The sequence below is a fragment of the Crocuta crocuta genome, unplaced genomic scaffold (genome assembly GCF_008692635.1).
Source record: "Crocuta crocuta isolate KB4526 unplaced genomic scaffold, BGI_CrCroc_1.0 scaffold174, whole genome shotgun sequence".
NCBI lineage: Eukaryota > Metazoa > Chordata > Mammalia > Carnivora > Hyaenidae > Crocuta > Crocuta crocuta.
Window position 1 is genome coordinate 4,332,069 of NW_027530330.1, and position 26,386 is coordinate 4,358,454.

General features: G+C 35.1%; 1 protein-coding gene across 3 annotated transcripts in view; it reads left to right on the forward strand.

The window, feature by feature from the left end:
* The window catches only part of SAMSN1 (SAM domain, SH3 domain and nuclear localization signals 1), a 142,725-nt gene that overhangs the window by 96,234 nt on the left and 20,105 nt on the right, over positions 1–26,386 (forward strand). For all 3 annotated transcript variants that reach the window (XM_077765653.1, XM_077765652.1, XM_077765651.1), the window contains 3 exons: positions 18,196–18,267; positions 21,664–21,813; positions 26,052–26,181. In XM_077765653.1, the coding sequence (XP_077621779.1) occupies positions 18,196–18,267; positions 21,664–21,813; positions 26,052–26,181 (352 nt within the window). The remainder of the gene's footprint in view (positions 1–18,195; positions 18,268–21,663; positions 21,814–26,051; positions 26,182–26,386) is intronic.

The window sequence follows — 26,386 nt, forward strand, 5'->3', positions numbered from 1 at the left end:
GACACATAGTTGTGGCATTAAAGAGCTTTCCTCATTGCTTTTCCTATCAAGATTCCTAAGATACATTTAACTCTTATCTAACCAGGTATAAGAAAAGGGAAGAAATGTTTACATGTATAGGTGTTTACTTTAGGCTGGGCACTTAAACATGGGGATTATGACATTCTTCTCCCAATTTATGGGAAAGAAAACAGTCCTGTAGATATGAATATTTCACTCAAGGTATCATTGCTAGTAAAAAAAAAAAAAATTTCAAGATTATACGGGACAGTTTTTCTTCTTTTAAACCTGTGGATTTACCCCCATTACTTCTTTCTGCTTCTTCATCCGGTGTACAGTTTTGGACTTTAATTTAGATGAATTCAGTTGAATGTTTTGGCTTTTCAAACAATTTAATCCCAAATAAGATATGTGATATACAATTTAAGTAACATTTTAAATTCACCTTTCCCATTTAAAAATGATGGGTATAAATAAGTGGGGGGTTGCTTTTGATTATTATCCTCTCTACACCCCCAAAAATCTCCCAAAGAGGTGCTCTTCAATTATGTATTTAGTTAGTATTTATGTCACATTTGTTTTCCAAGAAATAGTTAAGATAGATTATAATTTGAAACTAAAACAAGGTAAGTCAGGTTAAAATGGAGTCGAAATCATATTAGAAGATATCACAGGGCCACAAGGCTGAGTTGAACATGAATCTAAGGGCTTGCTACTCAATGTGTTCATATAGACTAGCAGCTTTGGCATTCTAGAAGTTTGTTAGAAGTGCTTATTCTCAGGGCACCTGGGTGGCTCAGTGGGTTAAGCATCCGACTTCAGCTCAGGTCAGGCTATCACGGTTTGTGGGTTCGAGCCCCACGTTGGGCTCTGTGCTGCTGGCTAGCTCAGAGCCTGGAGCCTGCTTCCGATTCTGTGTCTCCCTCTCTCTCTCTGACTCGCCCCTGCTCATGCTGTCTCTCTGTCAAGAAATAAATAAAACGTTAAAAATTAAAAAAAAAAAAAAAAAAAAAAAGAAGTGCTGATTCTCTGGCCTTCCCCAAACCTATTAAATCAGAATATATAATGTAACAAGATAGCTAGGAGTCCTGTGAGCACTTCAGAGTTTGGAAATGATGTTCACATCAATGGTTCTCAACCAAGATTGTACATTTGAATCACTGAAGAGCTTTAATACTAATCATTGGATTCCATCTTCAGATATTTTGATTACCTAGTATAGAATGTGCCTAATCATCAAGAATGTTTAGTTACCCCATCTGGAGACATTTTTTCTACTAATCTTTTCAAAAGACTTAGAAAGTAATTTATTAGTCCATTTACCCATTTGTTCATTCATTCATTCTTCAGTACAACAAATATTTATTGAGTGCTTACTAGAGTGCTGGGAGCTGCACTGGCCTCTCTGGATGGCAGTCACAGCAAGGAAATGGCAGTGTTTGCAGGCTCGGCCTCTGACACTAGAGACAACATAGACCATATGTGGGGAATACAGTAGTGAATGAGCAAAGATCTCTGCCCTCATAGAATGACATACAATAAATAGATATGTTAAATATATAGTATGCTAGGTAATGATAAGTGCTGAAAAGGGAAGGAAGGATGTGACATACAAAGTACCAGGAAAGATTTGGTGAGAATGGGAAATTTGAAAAAGGACCTGAAGGAAATGAAGGAGCTGACCATGAGTTTGACCTAGGAAGTTGTATTCCAGGCAGAAGACAGAGTCCAAAAGCCTTTAGGCAGCAGTGTCCTGAGTGTTTTGAGAAACAGTGCAACAGAGCACATAAGGGGAAGAGTGTTCAAAAGAGCAGGATCACAGAGGGCTTCCAGGTAATTATAAGGATTTGGGCTAGTATTGAAAGATTTCGAGATAAGATTCTGGATAACATTTGGGGGGGGGTCATTCTGTCTTTTGTGTTTCAAATACATTGAAAGATTGGGGGGGGTGTCATTCTGTCTTTTGTGTTTCAAATACATTGAAAGATTTGGACATAGTAAGGAGAGGAGCCCTGTTAGGAGGCTTTACAGAAAATAGGCTAGAGTTGGTGATGGCTCACATGAAGGGAGCAGCAGCGTGGCTGGTTGAGAAGATGCTGAATTTGGGCTATATTTGTAGATATTTCATCCATTTGAATATGCACAGGAAACTTACCCACACTACATGTGATCAAAAGATGGCAAACAGAAAGGTTGCCACTGCTCTCCACTATTCTGGCTTCTATCTGGTACCCACAATCCTAGGAGAAATGCCCATATTTCTCTGTCATCACCACCAGAAATTCATCCCAAAGTTGATGTGCCACTTCCCCAAATTTTCTGCCTCTTTATTCAAAATACAATCTTCTGTTGAATTTAATTTTCATTTCTAGGGCACTTCAATCAGAAGAGATGAACTAATTTGCTCCTTTCATCATGTTTAATTGAAAGAGTTAAACAATTTTGCCTTGAAAACTTTTTCCAAAGCACTAATTCATTCTAGCCTTTTCCCATTTTTTTAGGATATGAACCTATAATCAAGTTGTGTTGCAAGCAAGTAGCAAAAACTTAGGGGCCAACTATGTTGGCTATCCTTGGAAAAAAAGAGTGTCCAGACAGTATACAGAAAGTTCAGGAGACAAATGGCTGAGAGAATGACAAAAGTGTAGGCTCCCTTTCTTTGGAAATTTGGATATTATATCATATAGGAAGAACAACAAGTCACTACTTTGACTCCCAAAGTCCTGGATTTGTTACAAATCAGTTGAATGAGACACATCTCTTTAATCATTCCCTGCCTTTCTTGGAGACAAATGACTTCATTATCCCTAAAGATTGTGGTTTGGTTTCTTTTTTCCTAAAGGAATTAAGTCTATACTCTACATATCTAAGTTTCCAAATTTAGCATTACCAAACTGATCCATTTCTCTTCCTTTCTAGTGTTAAGGATGTAGGTGAACTTTTAGAAACAAGACATTTATAATTAGCTTCTTAGAACACGAAAATGTCCTACATTAAGAATTGATTAATAAGAATAGAAGAGGTTTTAAAGCTGTCTAGTGGTAAAGGAAGTGATTCTTTTATACATAGAGGGCCATTTGTCAACACAGCTGGCTATGTCTCCTTTCTCCCTTCACATGATGAGCTTAGAAGTTTTCATCTCACCTGTAGTAATTTGCTAGGGTGGCCATAACAAAATACCACAGGCCGAGTGGCTTCAAAATAGAAATGTATCATCTCACAAATCTGGAGGTTGGAAGTCCAAGATCAGGGTGTCTGCAGGTTCGGCTTCCTCTGAGAGTCATGAGGGAAGGATCCCCTCCCCACACCACTCACCGGCTTGCAGATGGTCATGCCCTGATCCTCTTCACTTGTTCATCCCTCTGTCCATGTACATCCCTGGTGTCTCTATGGATCCAAATCTTATCTGCTTATAAGGATGCCAGTAGGATTGGATCGGGGCCTACCAAAACAGCCCTATTTTTACTTTATTTCCTTTTTAAAGGTCCTATCTCCAAATACAGTCACATTCTGAGGTACTAGGGATTAGTTCTGAAATATATGAATCTGGGGAATATCAAAACTCCACTCACAACATGGTCCATAAAGTTCTACTAATTAAAAGTGAAAATTTTATTTTCAGCTGCTTCCTTCCTTCCTATTGCCTTAGATCCCCCTTCACTTTCAGTTGACCAGTACCCTCATTCAGCCAGCCCCACTGACCTCACTATAGTGACTCCATTTTGCCCATACTCTCCAGTCTTTTTCTTTGTTCTTTCCTTCCATCCAAATTTACCTCTGCAACATCCCACTAGGCCTTTACTAAGGATAATTTGAAAACTAATAAAAGTAAAACATCTGTTCTACCTCTTTGGCCAGTGGCTTTCTGGCTACATATTAAATTCATCTGCCTAATCAGACAGTTAAGCCCTCAACAAAGCCTCCACTAATTAGCCCACAGCAATGTGTTAGAGGGTATTCTGGCAGAGCAGTAGGGAACAAGAACTAAAGTCACATAAGGGGCACCTGGGTGGCTCAGTTGGTTAAGAGTCCAACTTCAGCTCAGGTCATGATCTTGCAGTCTGTGAGTTTGAGCCCCATATCAGGCTCTGTGCTGACAGCTCAGAGCCTGGAGCCTTCTTTGGGTTCTGTGTACCTCTCTCTCTCTCTGACCTTACCCCACTCATACTCTGTCTCTCTTTCTCTCAAAAATAAATAAACATTAAATGAAGTCATATAGACTTGGTTTTGAGGTCCTATTTTTATATTTCCTAACCAGGGGACATGGAACATTTTATTAAACCCCTTTTGAGTCTCCGTGTGTTTATATGAAAGAGTGTATATCAAAGCATGTCACATCTGATTGATGTGAGGATTTAATTAATTACCATATGTAAATTTTCTAGCACACAGTACATGTTTCATTAATAATCTCACCCTCTATTCTGTTTTCATAGTGCTTGTTCCACACTTCTGTTGTTTCTCTTAACTATTATTAAGGGTTAACTCTACTATGCTCTCCCAACCAGAGTCACCATCAAGAACAGGGGATGTATATTATGAATATTTGCATCTCTGGAGTTTTTGTTGGGGAAGAAGGAGAGCTAAACTCAGTCTGTCTGACTTTCAGACTCCATGTGCTTCCTATTACACTTTGGCTATGACCAAGAACACTTATAACATAGAACATAGTTGGATGTTTCAATGTGTGTACAATGAGTGTGGAATGACTAATGGATAATATTAGTCATCTAAAGAAGGACTCTACCCCAGGACATAGTTTAAAAATGGGTCATTGAGAAAGATCTGGGTAACATCCACATAAAGCATAGTAACCATTGTTAGAATCAGAATGTAGTGAAACAAAACAATAATCAAACATTGTAATTTAATATGTCTGAAGAGAAAAGAAAAGCATTAGCAAAGGGACGTGCTTTGCCAGAAGCAGAGAAAGGAGTGGGACAGTAGAAATGTGCCACAATGTGTGCAGAACAACGTCCACCATCCAAAGTAAATGTTCCATTTGGCTCAGCAGGCTTGTTCACTTAGGTAAGATATGCAGTTCAGGCCATGTAGCTTTGTGCCTCTAGCCCTTGATACTGCCGAGTTACTGTGGCTTCACTACACTAATGAAACAAACTGCAAGCAGTGATCTTGTGTCTCATATAGTGTTTCCTCCAGGGGAGAACATTCTTTGCTAAGTCAACAAGAATATTCATTCTTCTTGACAGCTGAATTTCTCATACCTCATCAATACTTGGTATTGCTATTTTTGTTACCTTATTAGTTTAGCTTATGAGTCAGTCCCTCAGAGATGGTTTATTTCAGAAAGCTTGAAAAATAAATTTTCTGCACCCGATAAAGTGAGGGCCTGACATTAGACGTGGAGACCTGGCCAAGGAACTGGCTTCCTAGAAAGGATGAGCCTGAGTTACCACCTTTTCTCTACATACATACAATGAAGACAACTCAATATAAATAATGAAGTTTCCTTTCTATACTTACCATAATTTTGATCATTTGAATTCCTGAGATAAGATTTAAGGCAGGTTTACCTTGGAGTAAACTCTATTTTATAATATACATAGTGACATGGCATTAACCTACATATTTGGTTTAAGTTTTTTTCTGAATATTTCATATGGTTACAGCTGCGTAACTTTGATTTTTTTAATTAAGCAAAAAGTAATAAAATGAGTGATTAAATACATAAATTTTATAATCCTTATGGGTATGTATTCTTTATATTGTAGTTATTATACAGGCATCCTCTTTTCTCAGGCCATCTGCATTTCAAGTTACTTTAAGATTGTGAATACCTCACTTTAATTATTTAACAGTTTTAAAGCAGCCATTACCTACAAAATAAATAATTACAGCAAATTTGTAATTTTAAAATGAAAGTTCTTTCCAGGGTAAATGCTGTACAGCTGTCAGACATGATATTGTAAGTTTAAGTATCATAAACTGAGTTCATTTCTACCACTACTATTACATTTAACATCACTATTAAGCCCTCAGTACACTGAAATATTTATATAGCCAAACCCAAATTTGCTGAAAGGAGAATGTAATTGATAATAAAGAAGTTATAAAACTCTACCATCTCTTCCAAATATCCTAGCACGAACTTCCTACTATTTTTTCCGCCCATTCTTTCCCTGTTTGGGATTGCATACTGTATATTTGCCCCACATAAACATGTCTGTTCTTACTAAGGAAAAAACATTTAAATTCCTAACCGTAGTGGCAGCAGGTCCTGCCTGAGATAGGAATGTTTATAAGCTTTATGATATTAACTGCAGCACTCAACCTCAGGTGGCATAAAGCATGCAAAAAAGAACTTTCTGTCAGTTTTATTATTTCTAAAAAGGTTCCCCTTGAAGCAGAAGAGTGACCTTGCTCTGCTGAGCTGACATATGCCACTGGATTAATGGTCGAGCTCTGCTGGAGAGAAGCTCACGGAAACATTACAACTCCAGAAGCTGGGCCGGCGGTGACCATTAATCAGGGGGACCAAAATCATGCATCAAACACACTCATTTAAAAGTAGTAAAAATGACTTAAAAAAAAACTTTTTGAGAATTAGCTTATTGTTTGTCATTACTTGTGTTCAAGGAGATCACTGAATGACTAAAATATCCCTTGAGGAGACCTTTAGAAAGGTTATTATGTACCCAGAGGCCACGTGAATGCAGAGGACATTGAAGACTAATGGGAGTAACTGAGGTTTTGTTCCAGAAAATTTGATGGGGAAGTTAAATGGATTCTGTCTTCCTGACTTAATTTTCATTCCTTTATTTAACCATGATTTCCAAACAATGACTATTTGCTTCTTTGTAATGGTTTTATTTTTTAAACTGGAGTAACTGAATTTAGTGGTATAAATATTTGATTGGTAAATATGGTAGGAAGTTGTTCAGGAACCTAAAGTTTAGTCAAAGTTTAACTATTAAGTCTGTTAAAAAGTATGTTAACAGACTTAAAAGTATATTCTTTCACCAAGTGTCAGCTAATGAAGCATTTCCAAGACTTCTCTTCTTTCTGATTATTGAAAAGAAAAAGAAAAGCATAAGTCTAAGATCCAGAAAGAGAATGCTCAGTTTAAGTAAGTCACTCTTAGTCTTTTGTTTAAAATTTTTTTATAGTTTATTTATTTTTGAGACAGAGAGAGACAGAGCATGAGGAGAGGAGGGGCAGAGAGAGAGGGAGACACAGAATCTGAAACAGGTTTCAGGTTCTGAGCTGCCAGCACAGAACCCAATGTGGGGCTCAAACCCACAAACCATGAGATCAAACCCTAAGCCAAAGTCGGACACTTAACTGACTGAGCCACCCAGGCACCCCAACTCTTACTCTTTTTTAAATCTTTGATAAAAATGAAGACATAATTTCTCTTTTCTATTTTTAATAGTTTGTCTTTTAGATTAATGAAACTATACAAAGTGCATTTGATATAATTTCATTAAAAGGTAAAATAGAAGGGGTGCCTGGGAGGCATAGTCGGTTAAGCAGCCCACTCTTGGTTTCAGCTCATGTCATGATCTCACAGGTCATGAGTTCTAGCCCCATGTGGGGCTGTATGCTGACAGTATGGAGCCTGCTTAGGATTGGGATTCTCTCTCTCTCTCTCTTCCTCTCTCTCTGCACCCTCCACTCTCTCTCTCTCTCTCTCAAAATAAATAAATAAACGTTAAAAAAGGTAGAATAGTAGAACCAAGTATTTTTTTAAAAAAACAGAATTTTGGTACTTAATATATGGTCGATTTAGGAAGGCTTCTCATGATTAGTACTTCAAAATTATTCTTCTCCTAAATAACTGTTGCCTTCTTTTACCATCATATTCATATTCACTATTACCTTCTTTTGCTAACCAGATCCTACACAGGAAGATTATCTATACAGTTATTTACATATGTATATATAATATATATGCACATATAAAGGTTATACAGTGTATTTGCATAGTTATTTATTTGTTTTTGGAGTTTAGTGATAGGATGAAAATGGCTGATAATTATGTGTCAACAGTTAAAATATTTAATATTTGGTAATAAGTAGAAAAAATCTAATATGCATACAATAGAAAGCAAATTTCTAAATTTATGGAAAGATAATACATATTTCTATAACTGGAAATTTGAACCATCTATCTTTGGTACCACCTTCTCTCTCTCAAGGTACTAAGAAAACAAGATTAGTAATAAGAACTACTCAGGAAAGTTACTGAAAGTAAGGATGGTAAATACATCAAACTTGTTGTCACTTATGATTCCTAGTCCTCTCGCCATTGTCTTCCCTAAAACACACAGTATCTTCTGTAACCATTGAGGAAACTTTTAATTGTCATCTCTTTAACTCTAAGCTTGAAAGTGGCTTCAGAACCCTTCCCAACACACCTTTCTGTGAAGCTTTTAACAAACTATCTGTGCCGGTGCAAGAACTGAAAACTTATTGCCAATGTTGGTTTTGGGAAAAAGTTCTTCCAGACAATGAAAAAATACTAGTGAAATATTCCTGTACTGAATATACAATACTTACAGTGACCGAAATTACTATGTTTATTAGAAACAACCCTTGAACAGTTCAGGAAATAATTATATTAGAACAGTTTTGTTATCCAGGGCTCCATTCAATATACAGTGTGTGGCCATCACCTTTTTCTTACTCTGTCATCATTTTAGCAATCACCGTCTTTGGATTTAGAGATTTTTAGAGTCCCTCAGTCAGCAGCTACATAATCTCTCAGGGTAAATAATTTTTGAGGCAAATTCAAATAGTATTGATTTCAGCTAATTTAAAAATTTCTCATCATATTAATGCGCCTTTCTGTAGACTGACTATAAATAACATAGGTATAGACGTATGTATACAACATGCCTTTCATGGACTAAGTGGTGCAAATAAGTATTTGTAAGTGGATGAATATAAGTTTCCAGGTTGATATCTATTATACATTATTAAGTTCATTTATTTTGTGAATAAATGTAATCTGCTTTTAGGAACTGCTTCTATATTTGTATACCTTTTCATTTGAATATGGTTCTATTTAGCTCTTAGAGACTGAAGTTGTTTGGTTGATGGCACCAATAGAGTGTAAATTCCTCCAGGATAGATCCTTGTCTTATTCCTGCAGACAGCCTGACCCCAAGTATAAAGTTTAGCCATAGAAATCACTTAATATATTTATGTTGAATTGTATAATGCAAAACCTTACAGTCTTTAATTAGACATTAACAAATCATCTTCTTTGAGTATAACATGATCAAGTTATAATTTGCTTTTGTGTTAATCATGAAATTCATAGTTTTGAGGTGTTGACCCTGATGAGGAATGTAGGGTGTCATCTGCAGGGGTTTTCCCCTGCCTCACAGCAGTAGGGCTTTTCTGCATAGGCATTATATAGCACGTAAGAGTCATAGTAGAGCAGGAACAAGCACTGTGTGCTAAACTGGGGAGCCACTGGCATGTGATCTCATAGGGAAGGTTGTATTGGGTCCTGCCATTGAAGAATGGACCAGATCTGAGTAGGGGGAACAAAAGAAAAACATGCGTTGGGGAAAAAATAGCATAAGCAACAGCTTAGAAGCAGAAGTGAATGTGTCCAGAGTGACCAGCAAGAACTGTTAGAAGCTCTGCCGAATAAGACTGACTACCATTACCTGATACCATGGAAAACCATGGATGCACAGCATGCTGAATTTGAGCTTTATTTTATTGCCTAAAGAAGAGCTACTTAAACTCTCTGAGCCTCAGTTTTTCTCATCTGTAAACTGGAGAAATCAATACCAAGCTCAGTTTGAGAGGAACAAAATGATAAGAACTGGTATTTTTGGAAAATTAGTTCAATGGCATGGTGTTAGAGGATTGGAAAAGCAAGAGCTTGGGGACTAAGAAGCTGAATGTTAGTGGACTGGCTCAGGAATGAGGCTATCAGCACATATTTGACTAGCAGTAATGAACATAAATGCCTACAACACAGATTTCAAGAAAGAATTGACCAGATGTGGAGGCTGAAAGACTGGGGGGGGGGTGGCGGGGAGTAATTGCATTTTGCATTACGTGTCCAAACTTCCCAAGGTGAGCAAATACAGGTTTCCAAGACTGCAGGTAGATGGCTCAGAAGGCAAGATCAAAGCAGATCTTCAGGGGCAACTGGATACAAGCAGAAAGTGCCCTTGGTTGGTGCACCTGCCTTCCAGCACGAAGGCAGGTAGAAAAGCCACTGTGGGGTCGAGCAGCTATGAGTTCTCTGAAGAAGTTCTTGAAGATTTCAAGGGAGCAATGGTATAATGAAACAATTCCAGGAGGATCAAGAAGGACCATTTAGTGTACTTGTTAATTGGTTTAGTTGCTGGAGAAAGAATGAAGGCACAGACAATGTACTGTAACAATGGTCTAGGAGTGAGCGAGCCAAGCAGATGTTTTACAATAGGGAAAACAAGAAGCTAAACAGTTCAGGATAGTCTGATCATGGTCACATTTTTAAGTTTTTCATCTTTTTATTCTATAGGATTTTGTAAGAATTGGTGATATCAAGTGACTGAACTTTTGCCACATTCTGCTTTTTACCTAAAAAAATTAAGACAAGTCAATATTATTTATTTTAAAAACTCTTTTCAACAAAAATAGAATATATTAATTTCCATTCAGTTCTTAAAACTGCAGCATGATTTACAATCTATGGATGTAATGTAAATCATAACGTACAGTAATAAATCATGCAGAGGTACAATTGAGAATTTTAAGTATCCGAGTCTTTTTTACTCACAAAACTTGTTTTGTTACATTAAATAGGCCTATGTGAATAACCACTTTACAGGTTATGGATCCTTCTGCATTGATTTTTTTTTAATTCTAGTTTCTTTCCTTTGGGTAATTTTCTTTGAGGCAGTTTCAATTTGCAGAAAACATCTCTAGTGCACATCAACTTCTGAAAGTAAAGCTTCACATGGAAATTTTGACACAACTTTAAAACACTATGGTGGAGTCAGAATCTGCACTTCCTTTAGATATTTTGCAGTTGAGAAAAAAGACGCTGAACAAGAAAGATCGAGTAAACTAACTTTTGTTCTAAGAGTACAGATCTACATTAATAATCTTTAGAGCATTGATAATATGTTTGAACATTGGGTGGCCTTTTCTCAAGGTTAAAATGTTAGGGTTGAAGATTATGTTTCACAGCTCAGCCTGACTTTTAGTTTTCAGCCCCCTGACACTCTACACAACCATCTTCCACTGGCACCACATGATAGTGTAATTATTTAACACTGAAACAATCCTCACAGGTTATTTTAAGCGAGTTAAATTTGTTTCACACTCTTCAAAAGACCGCAGCACCTGAATCAAGTTAGGACAATTAAATCCTCGAATGCCTTTGGATAAAGGCTGACAGGCTTATTAAGATTTCGCATAGTATTACTGTAGAATATTCATACAAGTGCATGCTGAAACAATTCTGATCTTCAAGAGCACATTACTAACTATTGCTTTATGTGCAGTATTTAGAAGATGTGAGAACTCATTGGCAGTGTGTAATTTTTGATTTGCCAGTATATTTCAAAATACTGCGGATGTCTGAGTCAGATATGCAAATTTTTTCTTTGAAATTGACTGTGAAACTTTTCCACCAGTACCTTGCCCAAATGGCTGGAGATAAGATTTTACTTAGAGACCCCAAAAGTTGATGGTTGGTTAAGAAATTAAAATGAGGGTCAAGTTCTTATTTTTTGGTCAAAAAGTTGATTCACGTTTCCAAAAAGAGACAACCCCTCCAGTTGTTCTTCATGTTGATAAATTTAGGCTCGCCATTGTTCTGAAAATTCTATTTTGTTCCATTTGCTCTATCAAACTAACTTTCCAAATTTCCATCCTGTTCAGATAACAAATTTCTTTGAAAACAGAAGACAATACTAAAACTTAAGAATGGAATGGTATAGTTGAGAGTACGTCAGGGTGGAGAATTGAAAAAAAAAGGAACTTATTTTTTTGCAAGTTCTTGTTCCCATAAGTTTCCTCACTGAGAAGGACTAGATCGTTTCCAAGAACCCTGTAGGCTGTATATCATGTAATGACGTTCTGTACTAATCAGATTTGTTATACAAAACTAGAGAAAATTTTGACTAACAAAAAATGAATCCTCTTAAGTTCTTTTATATTATTCTTTGCATTACATAAGGACACACACACACACACACACACGTGTTCAAACACCCCAAATGATATTTATTCAGCCCTTTAAGGTGAAATCAAGTAAAGTGGAAGAAAGTAGTCTGCTTCATGTAATTGCTGGTAGTCTTCAAAAGCCCATCTATTAACATGCATCAATATTAGAAAGTTGGTTGTTCTAAAATAAACGTGGAAAGCAAAACTTTATTTTCTCTGTAAATATGCCTATACTTCCAAACAACTATGAGCTAAGAAATACTGATGATATTTTTACAAATTGTTTCCTTAGAAAGTTATGTGACCATCAACTCTTTCTTAAAGACTATTTTTAGAGTAGTTTTAGATTCACACCAAAATTGAGAGGCAAGTAGTTTCTTATGAACCTCTCTGACCCCACACATGATTAACTCTTTGTAACTTATTTTTCAGATATTATATAGGTGCATCTCTCTTTTTTTCTTTTAGCCCAACATTTTACCAGGGAAAACTTCAAGAATATGTAAAAAGAGGGGCACCTGGGTGACTCAGTTGGTTAAGCATCCGACTTCAGCTCAGGTCATGATCTCACGGTTTGTGGGTTCGAGCCCCACGTCGGGCTCTGTGCTGACAACTAGCTTGGAGACTACTTCAGATTCTGTGTCTCCTTCTCTCTCTGACCCTCCTCTGCTCATGCTGTCTCTCTCTCTCAGAAATAAATAAAACATTAAAAATTAAAAAAAAAAGAATATGTAAAAAGAGAGTAGTACAATCTACCTCATGTATCTATCACCCAGTTAATCATTAAAAAATGGCCAGTCATGTTTTTTCTTTATGCCCATACACTTGCTGCCCCTCACTTGGTTACCTTGAATTACAAGTAAAAAATAACAATACTTACTCAGTATCATCAAATAGTTATTCTAAAAATTTCCTGTTTTATCTTGGCCTTTTTTTGTCATAGTGGTTTCTTTAATCTTTATCTAAACAAGATCCATGGGTTATATTTGGTTATACAAGTCTTAGAGGTTATTAGTCTATGTGTTCCCTCTTTCTATTGATTAATTGAAGAAACCAGNTGCTCATGCTGTCTCTCTCTCTCAGAAATAAATAAAACATTAAAAATTAAAAAAAAAGAATATGTAAAAAGAGAGTAGTACAATCTACCTCATGTATCTATCACCCAGTTAATCATTAAAAAATGGCCAGTCATGTTTTTTCTTTATGCCCATACACTTGCTGCCCCTCACTTGGTTACCTTGAATTACAAGTAAAAAATAACAATACTTACTCAGTATCATCAAATAGTTATTCTAAAAATTTCCTGTTTTATCTTGGCCTTTTTTTGTCATAGTGGTTTCTTTAATCTTTATCTAAACAAGATCCATGGGTTATATTTGGTTATACAAGTCTTAGAGGTTATTAGTCTATGTGTTCCCTCTTTCTATTGATTAATTGAAGAAACCAGCCTTTTTTCCTGAAGATTTTCTCATTGTCTAGATTTTTCTTATTCACTGTATCCTTTTGGTGTCATTTAAAATGCTCCCTTGTCTCTGTATTTCCTGTAATCTGGTAGTTAGAAGTTTGGTGTAATTGCTTTTATTTATTTATTTACTAGATACTTCGCTGGTGAGTTGGGCGCTACTATTATGAAACACATACTCTGGTTCTCTCTTTTTGTAATTCTAGTAGCCATTGAGTATCATTTCTGGGATCCATTATTGCATCAGGGATTTCAGTAATTCTGTAATTTCATCATTCTTAATTGATTAGCTAGAATACACACACACACAGAAAGATAAATTTTTCTTCATTAACTATTTACTCTGAAATATATTTCATACATGAAAAGCAGATTAAATGTTTAAGTATTTCCCTTTATTTGCCAATTTTCATAATATAACCGTAACATTTCCAAATGTGGCCACTGAATTTTTTTTCCTTTTGGTATCATTATGAACTCATGAGCATTGATATATTTCAATATTCACTTATTATTCTTATTGATATAAAAATTATCTTATCTTTGGATATAATCTACCCCAGTGAGAGTATTTCCAGAATGGCCCCTATGCTGTTTTGACTTGACCCTAGTAGGCTTTGAAAGCTTACTTGTTTTATGCTATGACCAATTTGAGAATTTTGACTGAGAATCTTAACTGCAAATGTATTAACATCATTACTTATTTTCACTGTCACTCAATATATGTATTTACATACTTATATTATTAATAACAGTATGATTACTGAAAATGGGTTAACATTTAATTTGTCATTGTTTTCTGTTCGTTGGACAGATTATTGTTCTTAAAAATCACTTAAAATAATTCTTCTCTCTAAGCCACCAATTCAACACAGAATTAGGTTAATTTGTTTTGTTTTTATTTGAGATTTTTAGTGATTGCTTTTATTTTGTATTTATTTATCTTTATAAACTTTATAAAGCTTATTTATTTTGTGTGTGTGAGAGAGAGAGCATGCACATGAGCAGGAGAAGGGCAGAGAGAGAAGGAGAGAGAAAATTCTAAGCAGGCTCTACACTGTTAGTGTAGAGGCCAACTGTGAGATCATGACCTGAGCCAAAATCAAGAGTCAGATGCTCAGTGGACTGAGACACAAGGCACCCCGGGGAATGGCATTTTTTTATGTTTATTCATTTGTTTTTGAGAGAGAGAGAGAGGGAGAGAGAGAGAGAGAACACAAGTAGGGGAGAGGCAGGGGGAGAGGCAAAGAGAGAGGGAGAGAGAATTCCAAGCAGGCTCTGCACTATCAGATACCTGATACCAGGCTTGAACTTGAGAGAACTATAAGATCATGACCTGAGCTGAAATCAAGAGTCAGCCCCACTTTGAGATTGTTTTTATTTAATTTTGCTAAAAATATTAAACATTACATGGTTTTAAAGTCAATTCTATAAAACAAGGTATATTCAATTTGCCCCATTTTTTTAAAAAAAAGAAAATATGTATTTGCCTGTATTAAAACCCAAGCATATATTCAAACCCTTAGATAAATGTTGGCCTTTTTTCCACTTATACTACATCCTGGAGATTATTCCATATCAAGATAAAGAGATACATTTTGACTTTTTACAGTTTCATCATTAATTTTTTGGATTTACCATAAATTATTCAACCTGTCCTCTCTTGATAAACATTAGGGTTTACAGCTTTTTTATAATATAGAAATTTCACAATGAAGGTAGATATGTAAATCAATTTATAGCTTAGAGTATCTCTGGTATAGATGTCTAGGAGTGGAATTGCTGGGTCAAAGGGCAAATACATAAGCCATTTTGCTAGTTTTGCCAAACTACCCTCCACTAATGTGCCATTTTACAGACGCACAAAGAAAAACTGCATAAATAGAGAGAGGACGGAATTAATGACCAAATATGATCTAATGTCAACAGAAACAAAGACTTATCTAAAATACAAATTGCATTTTTACTTGTTACTCTTCCCATTGATAGCTATTCGTTTATATAATAGCTCTGTCTTGAAGAGAGCTTCTGTCATAAGATAATATTNGTAAGCCATTTTGCTAGTTTTGCCAAACTACCCTCCACTAATGTTGTGCCATTTTACAGACGCACAAAGAAAAACTGCATAAATAGAGAGAGGACGGAATTAATGACCAAATATGATCTAATGTCAACAGAAACAAAGACTTATCTAAAATACAAATTGCATTTTTACTTGTTACTCTTCCCATTGATAGCTATTCGTTTATATAATAGCTCTGTCTTGAAGAGAGCTTCTGTCATAAGATAATATTTGCTAAATCTAATCCATTGTGATTATACAATGCAAAATTATTGATAATCAAACACATTCTCATTTATCAAGGACTATTATCTAGGAAGCCAGCTTGCTTCCACATGATTCACCTTTTTGTTAGAAACTTAATAGGAGTAGAAATTATAAATTTGTTCATTGTGCATACCTCATAGTAGACATTACCCCTTTTCATCATAAGCCATAACCTATACATCACAAAACCACCTCAGAAAGTCGCTAACTTTTAGACTAGAGAATAATGAAATTTTAAAAACAGCATTTTAAATGCTTTGATTTGTTTCTTAACAGTGTCTTATCATGGATTGATATTATACTCCTCAGGCTTAAAGCTGTCGAGTGATTTGCAATGAGATGACTGACAAAACCCAAAGTAATAGTCTGGAGACTTCTTAAGCCCCTACTTCTAAATATGCTTCTCTTTATTGATATAATGAGGGGAGAATTAATTTTAAAAGGTGGTGACTATTGATTACTTAATGGCAGAAGGTAGTGTTGAGAAATGCTGAAGTGAGCCTATTCTGTGCCCTCCTGGGCAACAGGACCCATTATCCAGTGGTGGAAATCATGCTGTAACCCTCATTAATATTTAATAGGCAGGACGCAGGCTGGATGCAGGCTACAAAATCGCCCCAGGCATAGGCTCCAATAGGCCTTCAGAATGTTTCAAGTATATAAAAGAGAAACAGACTTCCCTGTGTTTGGATTGTTTATAAGCAGGACAACAATACACTCAATTCTTTTTTGTGATCTCTGGGCAATGATAGCCCCATGGAAATGCCTACTAGGCAGGTTGAAGTGATTAATACTCTGGGAAGTCATTCTAGGTTAGTCAGCCCGGCATGAGAAGACTTTGTATTTTCCAGTGTGGTTCTCAGTCTCAGCCCTTCTCTTTCTCGCTTCTCGCCACAAGCCGAAGAGCTGGTTCAGCAGGGGTGGCGAGTCAGGAAAAGGCGTTAATTGTGTCTAACACAGCCATCATCCTCAAAGCGATATTATGTATCACACTGTCTATCAAGCTAACCCCTTGTCACACGTCAGGATCTTTTTATTTTCAGCTCCTTTAAAAGGGAAACAAGAAGTTTTAAAGATAGCTGGTGGGGAAATATAGTCTAAGAGTGCTTGGAAGAACGAAGAGCCTTTGAAGGTGATTTGAACTAATCTGGGCTGTGACTTCTGAAAGGAAGATACAAGGTTTTATCAATTACAGACGCCCATTGTTAACTTTTCAAATCACCAGCTTGTTTTGAAAATATTATAAGCTTGAGATGAAATTAAGTTCTCGACATAGAACATATTCTTAGGATTTATGGGTACATGAAGGGCATAATATCAGATAGCCATCATTCCAAACAATGGTTAAAAGTAAATAGGTAGTAAAGACACATCAGTGCTTTGACTCAATGACTCTAAAGATTGTTGAACATGTATTTAGGAGAATAATGTTACTCTGTAACATGTCAGGGATTATTTATAATTACCCGCCTAGAATGAGTTACATGAGAGTAAAAATTTAGCTTTGTAGGCAAAAAGTATCCAAGGGAACAAGTCTTCTATTAACATGTTGAGCTTTTTCTCAAAACCAGCGAATGAAATTGCGCCATGGTCTCATTGTATTCCATGTTAAATGCGGACAAAGTCAGTTTTACTCCCAGCTTTAGACTGTGCGCGCCTAAATCCTGCTCTCAATTTATGAATAGGTCTACGTGTACGCCTTCTCTTTCTGACACCAAGTGGAGAGTCTCAAATGATCAAGTTATCAGTGATAAATGTATTTGTGTTCAGTTTTGGTTTCTTGACAAATATGATCCTTATGAGGCATGCTGATGGATCTACTCAGATGCCTGTGTTTGTTTGTTTAGTTGTTATTTATTAGTCGGTTGGTTCATAATTCTTGCCATTCCCTCATGGAAATAAGTTTGTGGTTGGCTCACTTCAAGAAGGCTCAGCTTAGAATTCATAGATTCTCCAGCTACCATTCCCAAGAGCAGAACACTATAACACTATAAATTGAAAATAATTTGATAGATTTTCTCCAAGGTGCTTAACACAATAGCATAAAACATATGAAGGCATTTTATCGACTGTAAATATTATAATGTTAATAATAGTTATACCTTCAGTGCCTTTAGATATTCCAGAGAGAAGGGCTTTTTTAATCCTATATTTTCAATATACGGACACTTATTGAACCATAGTCTAATATGTTTAGTAATTTTATCAGAGAAGATCACAAATCCTAAATGTCCTTTCCTTTCTCTTTCCTGTTTTATAGCGCAGCAGCAGTTTTGGGAATTTCGATCGTTTTCGGAATAATTCCATTTCAAAACCAGATGACTCAGCTGAGGTTAGTATTTTTATTATTATTGTTATGCAAACATCTTATCAAAAATTATAAAGGCAATATCAATTTTGCAAAGTACACTAAGAAAAATAAGTATATTTAAAAATCAGTCTTGCCTATATTTTTCTAATAAATGAACAAGCAATGATTTATTACCTAATATCATGCTGGGTATTAAAAGTGAAAAGCTGTCTAAGAAACCGAACATGTTAGGAAAAGGAGAACATGAACTTATGAAGAGAGTTACAATTTAAAGTAACACAGATAATCCCAAGTTTTCTGAACATTTCCACCATAAAGCAATGTATATGTTAAGCTTTATGTAAGTTGTAATTGTTTTAATTTAATTGCATAATTACATGGCTTAGTTTTAAGTTTGTCAAGGAGAGCATATAGTTGCTCAATTGTACTCACATTTCTACTATATGCACTGAAATGTCTCATAAGTGACTGTTACATACACATTTGCAAATCATGGGCACTTTAGATGTAGCATGAGAAAAAATTTCCCATAAAATTAAGTCTATGTAATAATAATAGTAATAGTAATAATAATATCTATATTTCATTGAAAACTTATCATCATATAGCACAACACTAAACCTTTTACCTACCAATAATGTAGGAACAACTAATATTACTATTTTACCATTGAAGAAATACATTTCATTGAGGAAAATTACTTCTAAATTACATGGTTAATAAATGACAAAGGCAGAACTCAACATCTGTTGAGTTCTCAACATCTCAAACATCAAGTTTGTCATCCTGTTATACTATCTCACAAACTATAAGTTAACTGCAATAACTGATTAATGAAAGGTATAACAACTAATAAAATGGTAGAAAGGAAGGATAAAGGATATATATTGAAAAAACTAAAAATACATGTTTATCATTGAACCTGATTCAGCAACTTCACATGTGATACATTTTAGATCAGTAGGTTTTGGAGCTTACATATTTCTTAGTTATTCATTCTCATTATTGTATGCATACTTTTTGTTTTTTTGTAAGGAATTTTTCCATTTATCATATTTAATTTCTCAAAATAACTTTTCAGATTCCTATGTGTATATATCTATAATATTTTTACATACTTTAAAAAATATTTTTTAATATTTTATTTCTTTCTGAGAGAGAGAGAGAGAGACAACGTGAGCAGGGGAGGGTCAAAGAGAGAGGGAGACACAGAATCCAAAACAGGCTCCAGGCTCTGGGCTGGCTGTCAGCACAGAGCCTGATGCGGCTTGAACCCACAAACCGGGAGATCATGACCTGGGCTGAAGTCGGACACTCAACTGACTGAGCCACCCAGGTGCCCCTATTTTTAAATATTTTTATTTTAGGAATGGAAATTCTAAACAAAAGAAATGAAAATAGAATGGCATCTATTATTACTTTGTAAATATATCCATTAGTATACATACATGCATGTGTGTATAATATATCCCCTTTTATGCATATGTATATTATATATATCCCCATTTACCCATCTGTATATTTATATACACAGGCTTATGTGAGAAACCCTATATTTGATTTCCAATGATAATCTTATATAAACTTAACTTGCCATAATCACACATAGATATATCCTACTATTACTTACTTTATAATTCTAGAGTTAACCTGCAAAAGCAGTTCAGAGTCATTCAGTTTCATTGATTAGGAATGGTGGCTTAGTAATTCATGAAAGAATTTAGTGAACCTGAAAAAAGATGTTTTTCAGCAACTCAGCATTCATTCATTTAACAAGTATTCACTGAGTACCTAGTCTATGACACGGTTTCCAGCAGGCACTCAGAAGTTACTGCTGCAGTAACCGATGAAGATCCCTAATTCATGGAGCCCAAAGTCTAGAGGGAGAGAGACCTTAGAAAAGCAACAACTGTAAATAAATACCTAATAAAGATGTGATGCAGGCTATGAAAGAGAACACTACAGAAAAGTGTGCAAGTTTAAAATATGCTGAGGTAGTTTCTTTGAAACTTCTGTAAAGAATGATAGAAAAAACTAAAATTACAAATATTTATGATACTTTTTGGAAGTTTAGGCAATGGTAATTTAACACCGGTGGTTATAAAACAATATACTTTCTTACTTTATTTTAGTTTGTAATTTTATAAAGAAGGTAGAGTTTAAGTAGAGAGAAGAGAGAAGAAAAGGGCTAACTTTAAAAATTTAAAGGGTTTCCAAGTTATATTTTATTCAGGGCTTTTGAATTAAGCAAAAACTCTTTGCCTTTATAACCTTGAAGGTAGAAATTAATAAAATTCAATAAGGACTTATATTGTCTGTCCATTCATATTTATCATAGACAATTTGGGGTAAGATATGAAAAAAACCTTAATATTTATTAATAATGATGTTAATTTTGTGGTTAAACCTTCATATTAAAATATTCACATTCACTAAAGAGAGGTTTCTACTGATTTCTTTATATTCAAGAAATATCTGGCTGTCCATCCACTGAGAATGGTGGGCAATGCCAGACTAGATGACCTTAAAAGGTCTTTCTTGCCAATTTGGGATATTAAGGATATATAATCCAAGTATATCCTTCAAGAAAAAAATGACTCCAAAGTTCTACATGAGAAGTTTCATTTATTCAAAAAATATTGTCAGTTATGTTCCTGGAAGTATTCTAGACATTCAGAATAAATAAAAAATACAAACTCTCCAGTGTCATGGAGCATACATCATAGTGCGAGATGCAGGCAATAATCAATCAAACAAACAAATATATCATCAGGTAACATTAACTGCTTAGAACAACAAATTACATGTTAATTACATGAAGATTTTTGTACTATTGGCTGGACCAAGTTCATATTTACTATTGCTTGACAGTGTGGAAAATATGTATTGGATGCTTACCTGAAAGATAAAAAATATATTGCACTTTCTCAGTGGATTAACTTAACTCCAAAACTTTTTTTTAAAAATGACCATTTCAATTTCTATAAGGATCAAGAGGATATTTTAATGCCCATTATAACTTTTCTAAAGCTTCCAACAAAGTATCTCCCATCTCTGTAGACTTGATCACTCATTATGCCTGCCATTTAATTCTATTTTTTTGCATCTCAAAATGGGTAAAACTAAAGTGGCTCTACTGTACAGCTATTTAAAGAATAGATATAATTATTTAAAAAAAATTTAGATGTGAAGCTCAGGTCCTTTGACATCACAAATTTGATTTTCTGAGTTTGTAACACATGTAACCAGGCTTAGACAACTTTGAAAATATGTATTATGTCCAGATTGAAATTTTAGAAACTGCTGTATCAGATGCATATGAAGTCCAAAAATGTGGAATCTGCTCTCTAATAATGTTTTCAAATCAATTATTTCTATTGCTTTATTATTCTATCTTTTATAAACAATTCTAACTAGGTATATGAAGGGGAACCCATAAATGAAAATGGAGAACAGAATAAAACTTCACATAATGGAGGAGGTTTAGGGAAAAGAATGAGAGCTATTTCCTGGACAATGAAGAAAAAAGTGGGTAAAAAATACATCAAAGCCCTTTCTGAGGAAAAGGTAAGCATCCTCTGTTAATCATTTGTATTTTTCTATTAAATATTTCTTAAATGATCAACAGATTCTTCTTCCAGACATAGAATTACTTGGTGTTTTAGGGAGAACTTGAAACATCTGTTTTCTCTCTCAATAATTTTGCCCAGAAGTTGGATGGAAAAAAACCCCAAAATTATTACTCCTATGTTGATAAAGGAAACAGAAGCTCAGAAAGATCACACATATAGTAGATGAAAAACAGTTTATCATATGTTGTAACAAACATCAGTAGTTCATTTCTTCTTATTGCCAACTAAGATTCCATTTTATAGATAAATTACATTTTTTTTTCCTTTCATTAGTTGATAGGCATTGTTTCTACTCTCTGGCTATTGTAAATAATGCTGCTATAAATATTTGTGTGTGAGTTTTTGTGTGGAAAGAATGAAATATTCTTTCATCCCACTTGAGAATATGGTAACTATCTGATATTTTGAGAAATTAGCAACCTGCCTCCCAAAGCAGTTGATCATTTTACACTCCCACTAGCAATGTGTGAATGTTCCAATATCTGCACATGCTTGCCATCACTTGTTTTTGTCTTTTTGTTACTAGCCATCCTAACAGGCATGAAGTGGAATCTCAATGTGGCTTTGATTTGTACTTCCCTGATAACTAATGATGGGAATCTTTCATGTATAAGCCATTTGTATATCTTCTTTAAAGAAATGTTTATTCAAATATTTTTCCCATTTTATAATAGGGTTTTTTTAAGTTTATTTATCTATTTTTGAGAGAGAGTGAGAGAGAGAGAGCAAGGAAGGGGCAAAGAGAGAGGGAGAGAGAGAATCCCAAGCAGGCTCTGTGCTGTCAATGCAGAGCCAGACTTGGGTCTTGATCTCAGGAACCATGAGATTGTGACCTGAGCCAAAATCAAGAGTTAGATGCTTAACCAACTGGGCAACCCAGGGACCTTGGGCTATTTGTTTATTTATTTTTTACTGTTGACTGTTAAGCTTTTTAAAATATGTTCTGGATACTGGTAACTTATCAGATATATGATTTGCAATATGATATATTTTCTCCCATTCTGTGGATTGTATTTTCATTTTTTTTTAATGGTAACATTTGTAGCCCAAATGTTTATAATTTGATGTAGCCCAGTTGATCTTTTTTTTTATTTGAACTTTCAGTATTGTATTAAAAAAATCCATCGCTTAACCTAAGATTATAAAGATTTACTCCTGTGTTTTCTTTTAAGAGTTTTAAATTTAGTTTCTTCTAAAAGTTTGTCATTCTTAAATTTTGGTGTATGGTCTACTAATTTTTCTGTGGAGTATAATAGGAGTCCAACTTCATTCTTTTGAATGTGGATATCCAGTTGTCCCAACACTAATTTGGTAAAAAGACAATTATTTTCCTATTGTATTTTCTTGGTACCCTTGTTTAAAATCAATTGATAATAAATACATGGCCCTAATTATGGGTCATAACATAAGGGTTTATTTCTGACTCTCAATTCTATTACATTGATCTGTATGTCTTATGTCCAATCTTGTTTCAATCCCTTTCAACAGGACTTCTGTCCCTAGTACTCCAGTAAAACAGTAGCCACAATCAGTGTTGACCTCTGTGTGGCCAAATTCATTGGCCGCTTTCTTTCTTTCTACATTACTTTTCAACTCTATTTGACACAAGTGATGATTTCAATACATATGAAACAGTATCTTTTCTTGATTTCTCTGAGCATTCTTCTGGTTTTCTTTCTTTCTCAAAGTTTCTTTTCTTGGCTTTGCTTTTTTCCCTGTCTCTGTAAATATTGAGTCTTCCTGAGGCTTGTTCCTAGATGCTCCTCAATGTACTTTCTCCTCCTAACTGATCACATCCAATTTCATAACTTTACTTTTCGTAATTATATCTTTAGCAATGACATCTTATCTGTTGTGTTTAAGGAACAATTGTGTATTTAATATCATCACTTAAATGTACAATAGATACTGGAAACCAAGACATCCAAAACTGAATTATTAATTCTTTATGTTCTACCAAACAAAAAAGGATTTCTTACCCAATCTTCCCAGTAGTAACAGACAACACTGTCATAACTCTAGATGCAAGGGAGGAATGAAAAGGAAAGGAAGGGAAAGGAATGGGAGGGGAGGAAAGGGGAGGGAGGAGAGGGGAAGGGAAGGAGGAAAGAAAGAAGCCTAAGAATCATTCAAAACTCCTCTCTCTCATTTTTCACACCTTTTAATTAGCATATCTTCTTTGTTCAAACTCCAAAGCAATATCTAAATCCCCTAATTTCTCCATGTAAACTATTCCTGCTTTAGACAAACAGATAAACAAAAACAGCATTAACAACAGCTTCTCTTGCCTAGACTACCATTGTCTTTCTTCCATTCTTTCCTCCATAAAAACCATTTTCCAATGAAAGCTAGAAAGATCTCTGAAAAGTGGAATTGAGAACACATAACTTCCCTTGGTTAAAATTTTTACAATGTCTTCACAATGTGTTCGTTTACTATGGTATGTTCATTCTAGTGCTCTGAGAAGCAGAGACTAAGAAAGGGAAAAACACACCAAAGATTATTGGAAAAAAATGTATTTGAAGGATAACGTAGAGAAAGAATAAATGGGTCGGGAAAGCCTTCAGACTACAGTACAAGTTTGACACCTGTGAAAGGGGAGGAAGAAAGCTTTGGCCAGATTGGTAGATAGTTCTTAAACCAAAGTCTTTCACTAGAGAAGCCCTATATCCGCCCAGATAGACTCGTGTTTCAGTCATTGGCAGTGATCATGGCTTTCAGGCAGACACGGTGGCAGATTCAGTAGCTGGGGCTGTCAAAAGGGTCCCGCAGCATAAGATCTGAGTGGCACATTTCCATGACCACCACATATGGTCTATAAAGCTCTTCCTCATCTGGTTACAGTCTACATCTCTGAGCTTATCTCCTAAAACTGCCCCTGCTTTCCCTCAGCTCCAGCTACATTGGCTTTGTCTTCCTGTGCAGAACCTAAATTAATTTTGAGTTTAGTTACTTTGTTCTTTCTGTTCCTTTTGCCTAGAAAACTGCCTCCAAATCTTCATGACATTCAGGTCAGGAATTCAGAATATATATCACCTTATAGGTGAGGTCTTTGGAGACTACTCAATCTAAATCAGCCAACCTTCCCCTAACCTTAATCCTAGTATCTAATCCTTTCATATCACTCAGTTTTCCTTCATAGCACCTATTCTTTGAAATTTTCTCTCCCATTTTGTTTGAATACATGTCCCCAAACACAACACACACACACACACACATACACACACACACACACACAAACAGCGCATCACACTAAAATGTAACTTATTAGAGCAGGAATCCTGTTATCTTGTATGCTATGGTATCCCTAGTTCTCAAAACAGTGTCAGGTATTTGCAAGGTATCCTATAAACATGTGGTGAATGACTGAACAAGTCAATAAAAGAATGGAAAAAAGCAGAGAGTCCAACTGAATATATATCATATATGTATTCTGAAACTTTATCAATGTTTAGAAATGCTCATAAATGAGGAATATTGAATTACATTTTGATGAATATTAAGAAATTTATAGGTTTTGTCCAAACAATCTAAGTATGGAAGACATTTGAGATGTTTTCAAGCAGATGTAATTTGTTTTGAAATTGTCTGTCTTTCCTAATTTTATGCAGGATTTGCTTTTCACTTGACTAGGTGTGCAAGCATGGTATGAGATTTGTAAAGCTTCTTAGATAAGCTTTGCTTTAGAATTCAAAATGTGCATGTTTTATTCATATCTAGTGATCTGGTAGGGTGCAAATAACCGACATGAAACAACTATGCAGAATTTAAACTTGTAATATCAGATCTCAAAGGATTAGTAACGGTGGTAAATAGATGATAAGAAGAACATGAAGAAATAAAAATGCTTTCACGGATAAAGCATAGATGTTAATAAATCTAACATTACTGATTAAATAGTCTTGATATGATATCCATCCTAATTTACAAAATGAACTATTATAATTTCAGTTGAATCCCATAATGTGGAATGTTTCATCTAAAGAATTTTTCCAAGTATAATATGTTTTGCTAGAAATTGAACTAAAGATTAATGACTCTCATATTTTATGCTGATGTATTCCTAAGTATTTTATTGCTAAAATATGTCTTGTTTGTTAAATCCATGCACACAGTGAATATCTCCATGGAAATCAGTTCTCTGCACTTAACCTCTGATATGTTTTTCTGAAGGATGAGGAAGATGGAGAGGATACCCTCCCTTACCGGAACAGTGACCCAATGATTGGATGTCACACAGAGAAGATCTCCCTCAAAGCCAGTGACTCCATGGATAGTCTCTACAGTGGGCGGAGTTCATCAAGTAAGGCTATAGAATAAGGAACAACAGGGAGGTCTGAGTTAAGTTCATTAAAAACAGCAGACTTTAACTATAGAGGACAAACTGATGGTTACCAGAGGGAAGGTGGGTGAGGAAATGGATGGCGTAGGTGATGGGGATTAAAGAGTACATTTATCATGATGAATTCTGCGTCATGTACTGACATGTTGAATCACTATGTTGTACA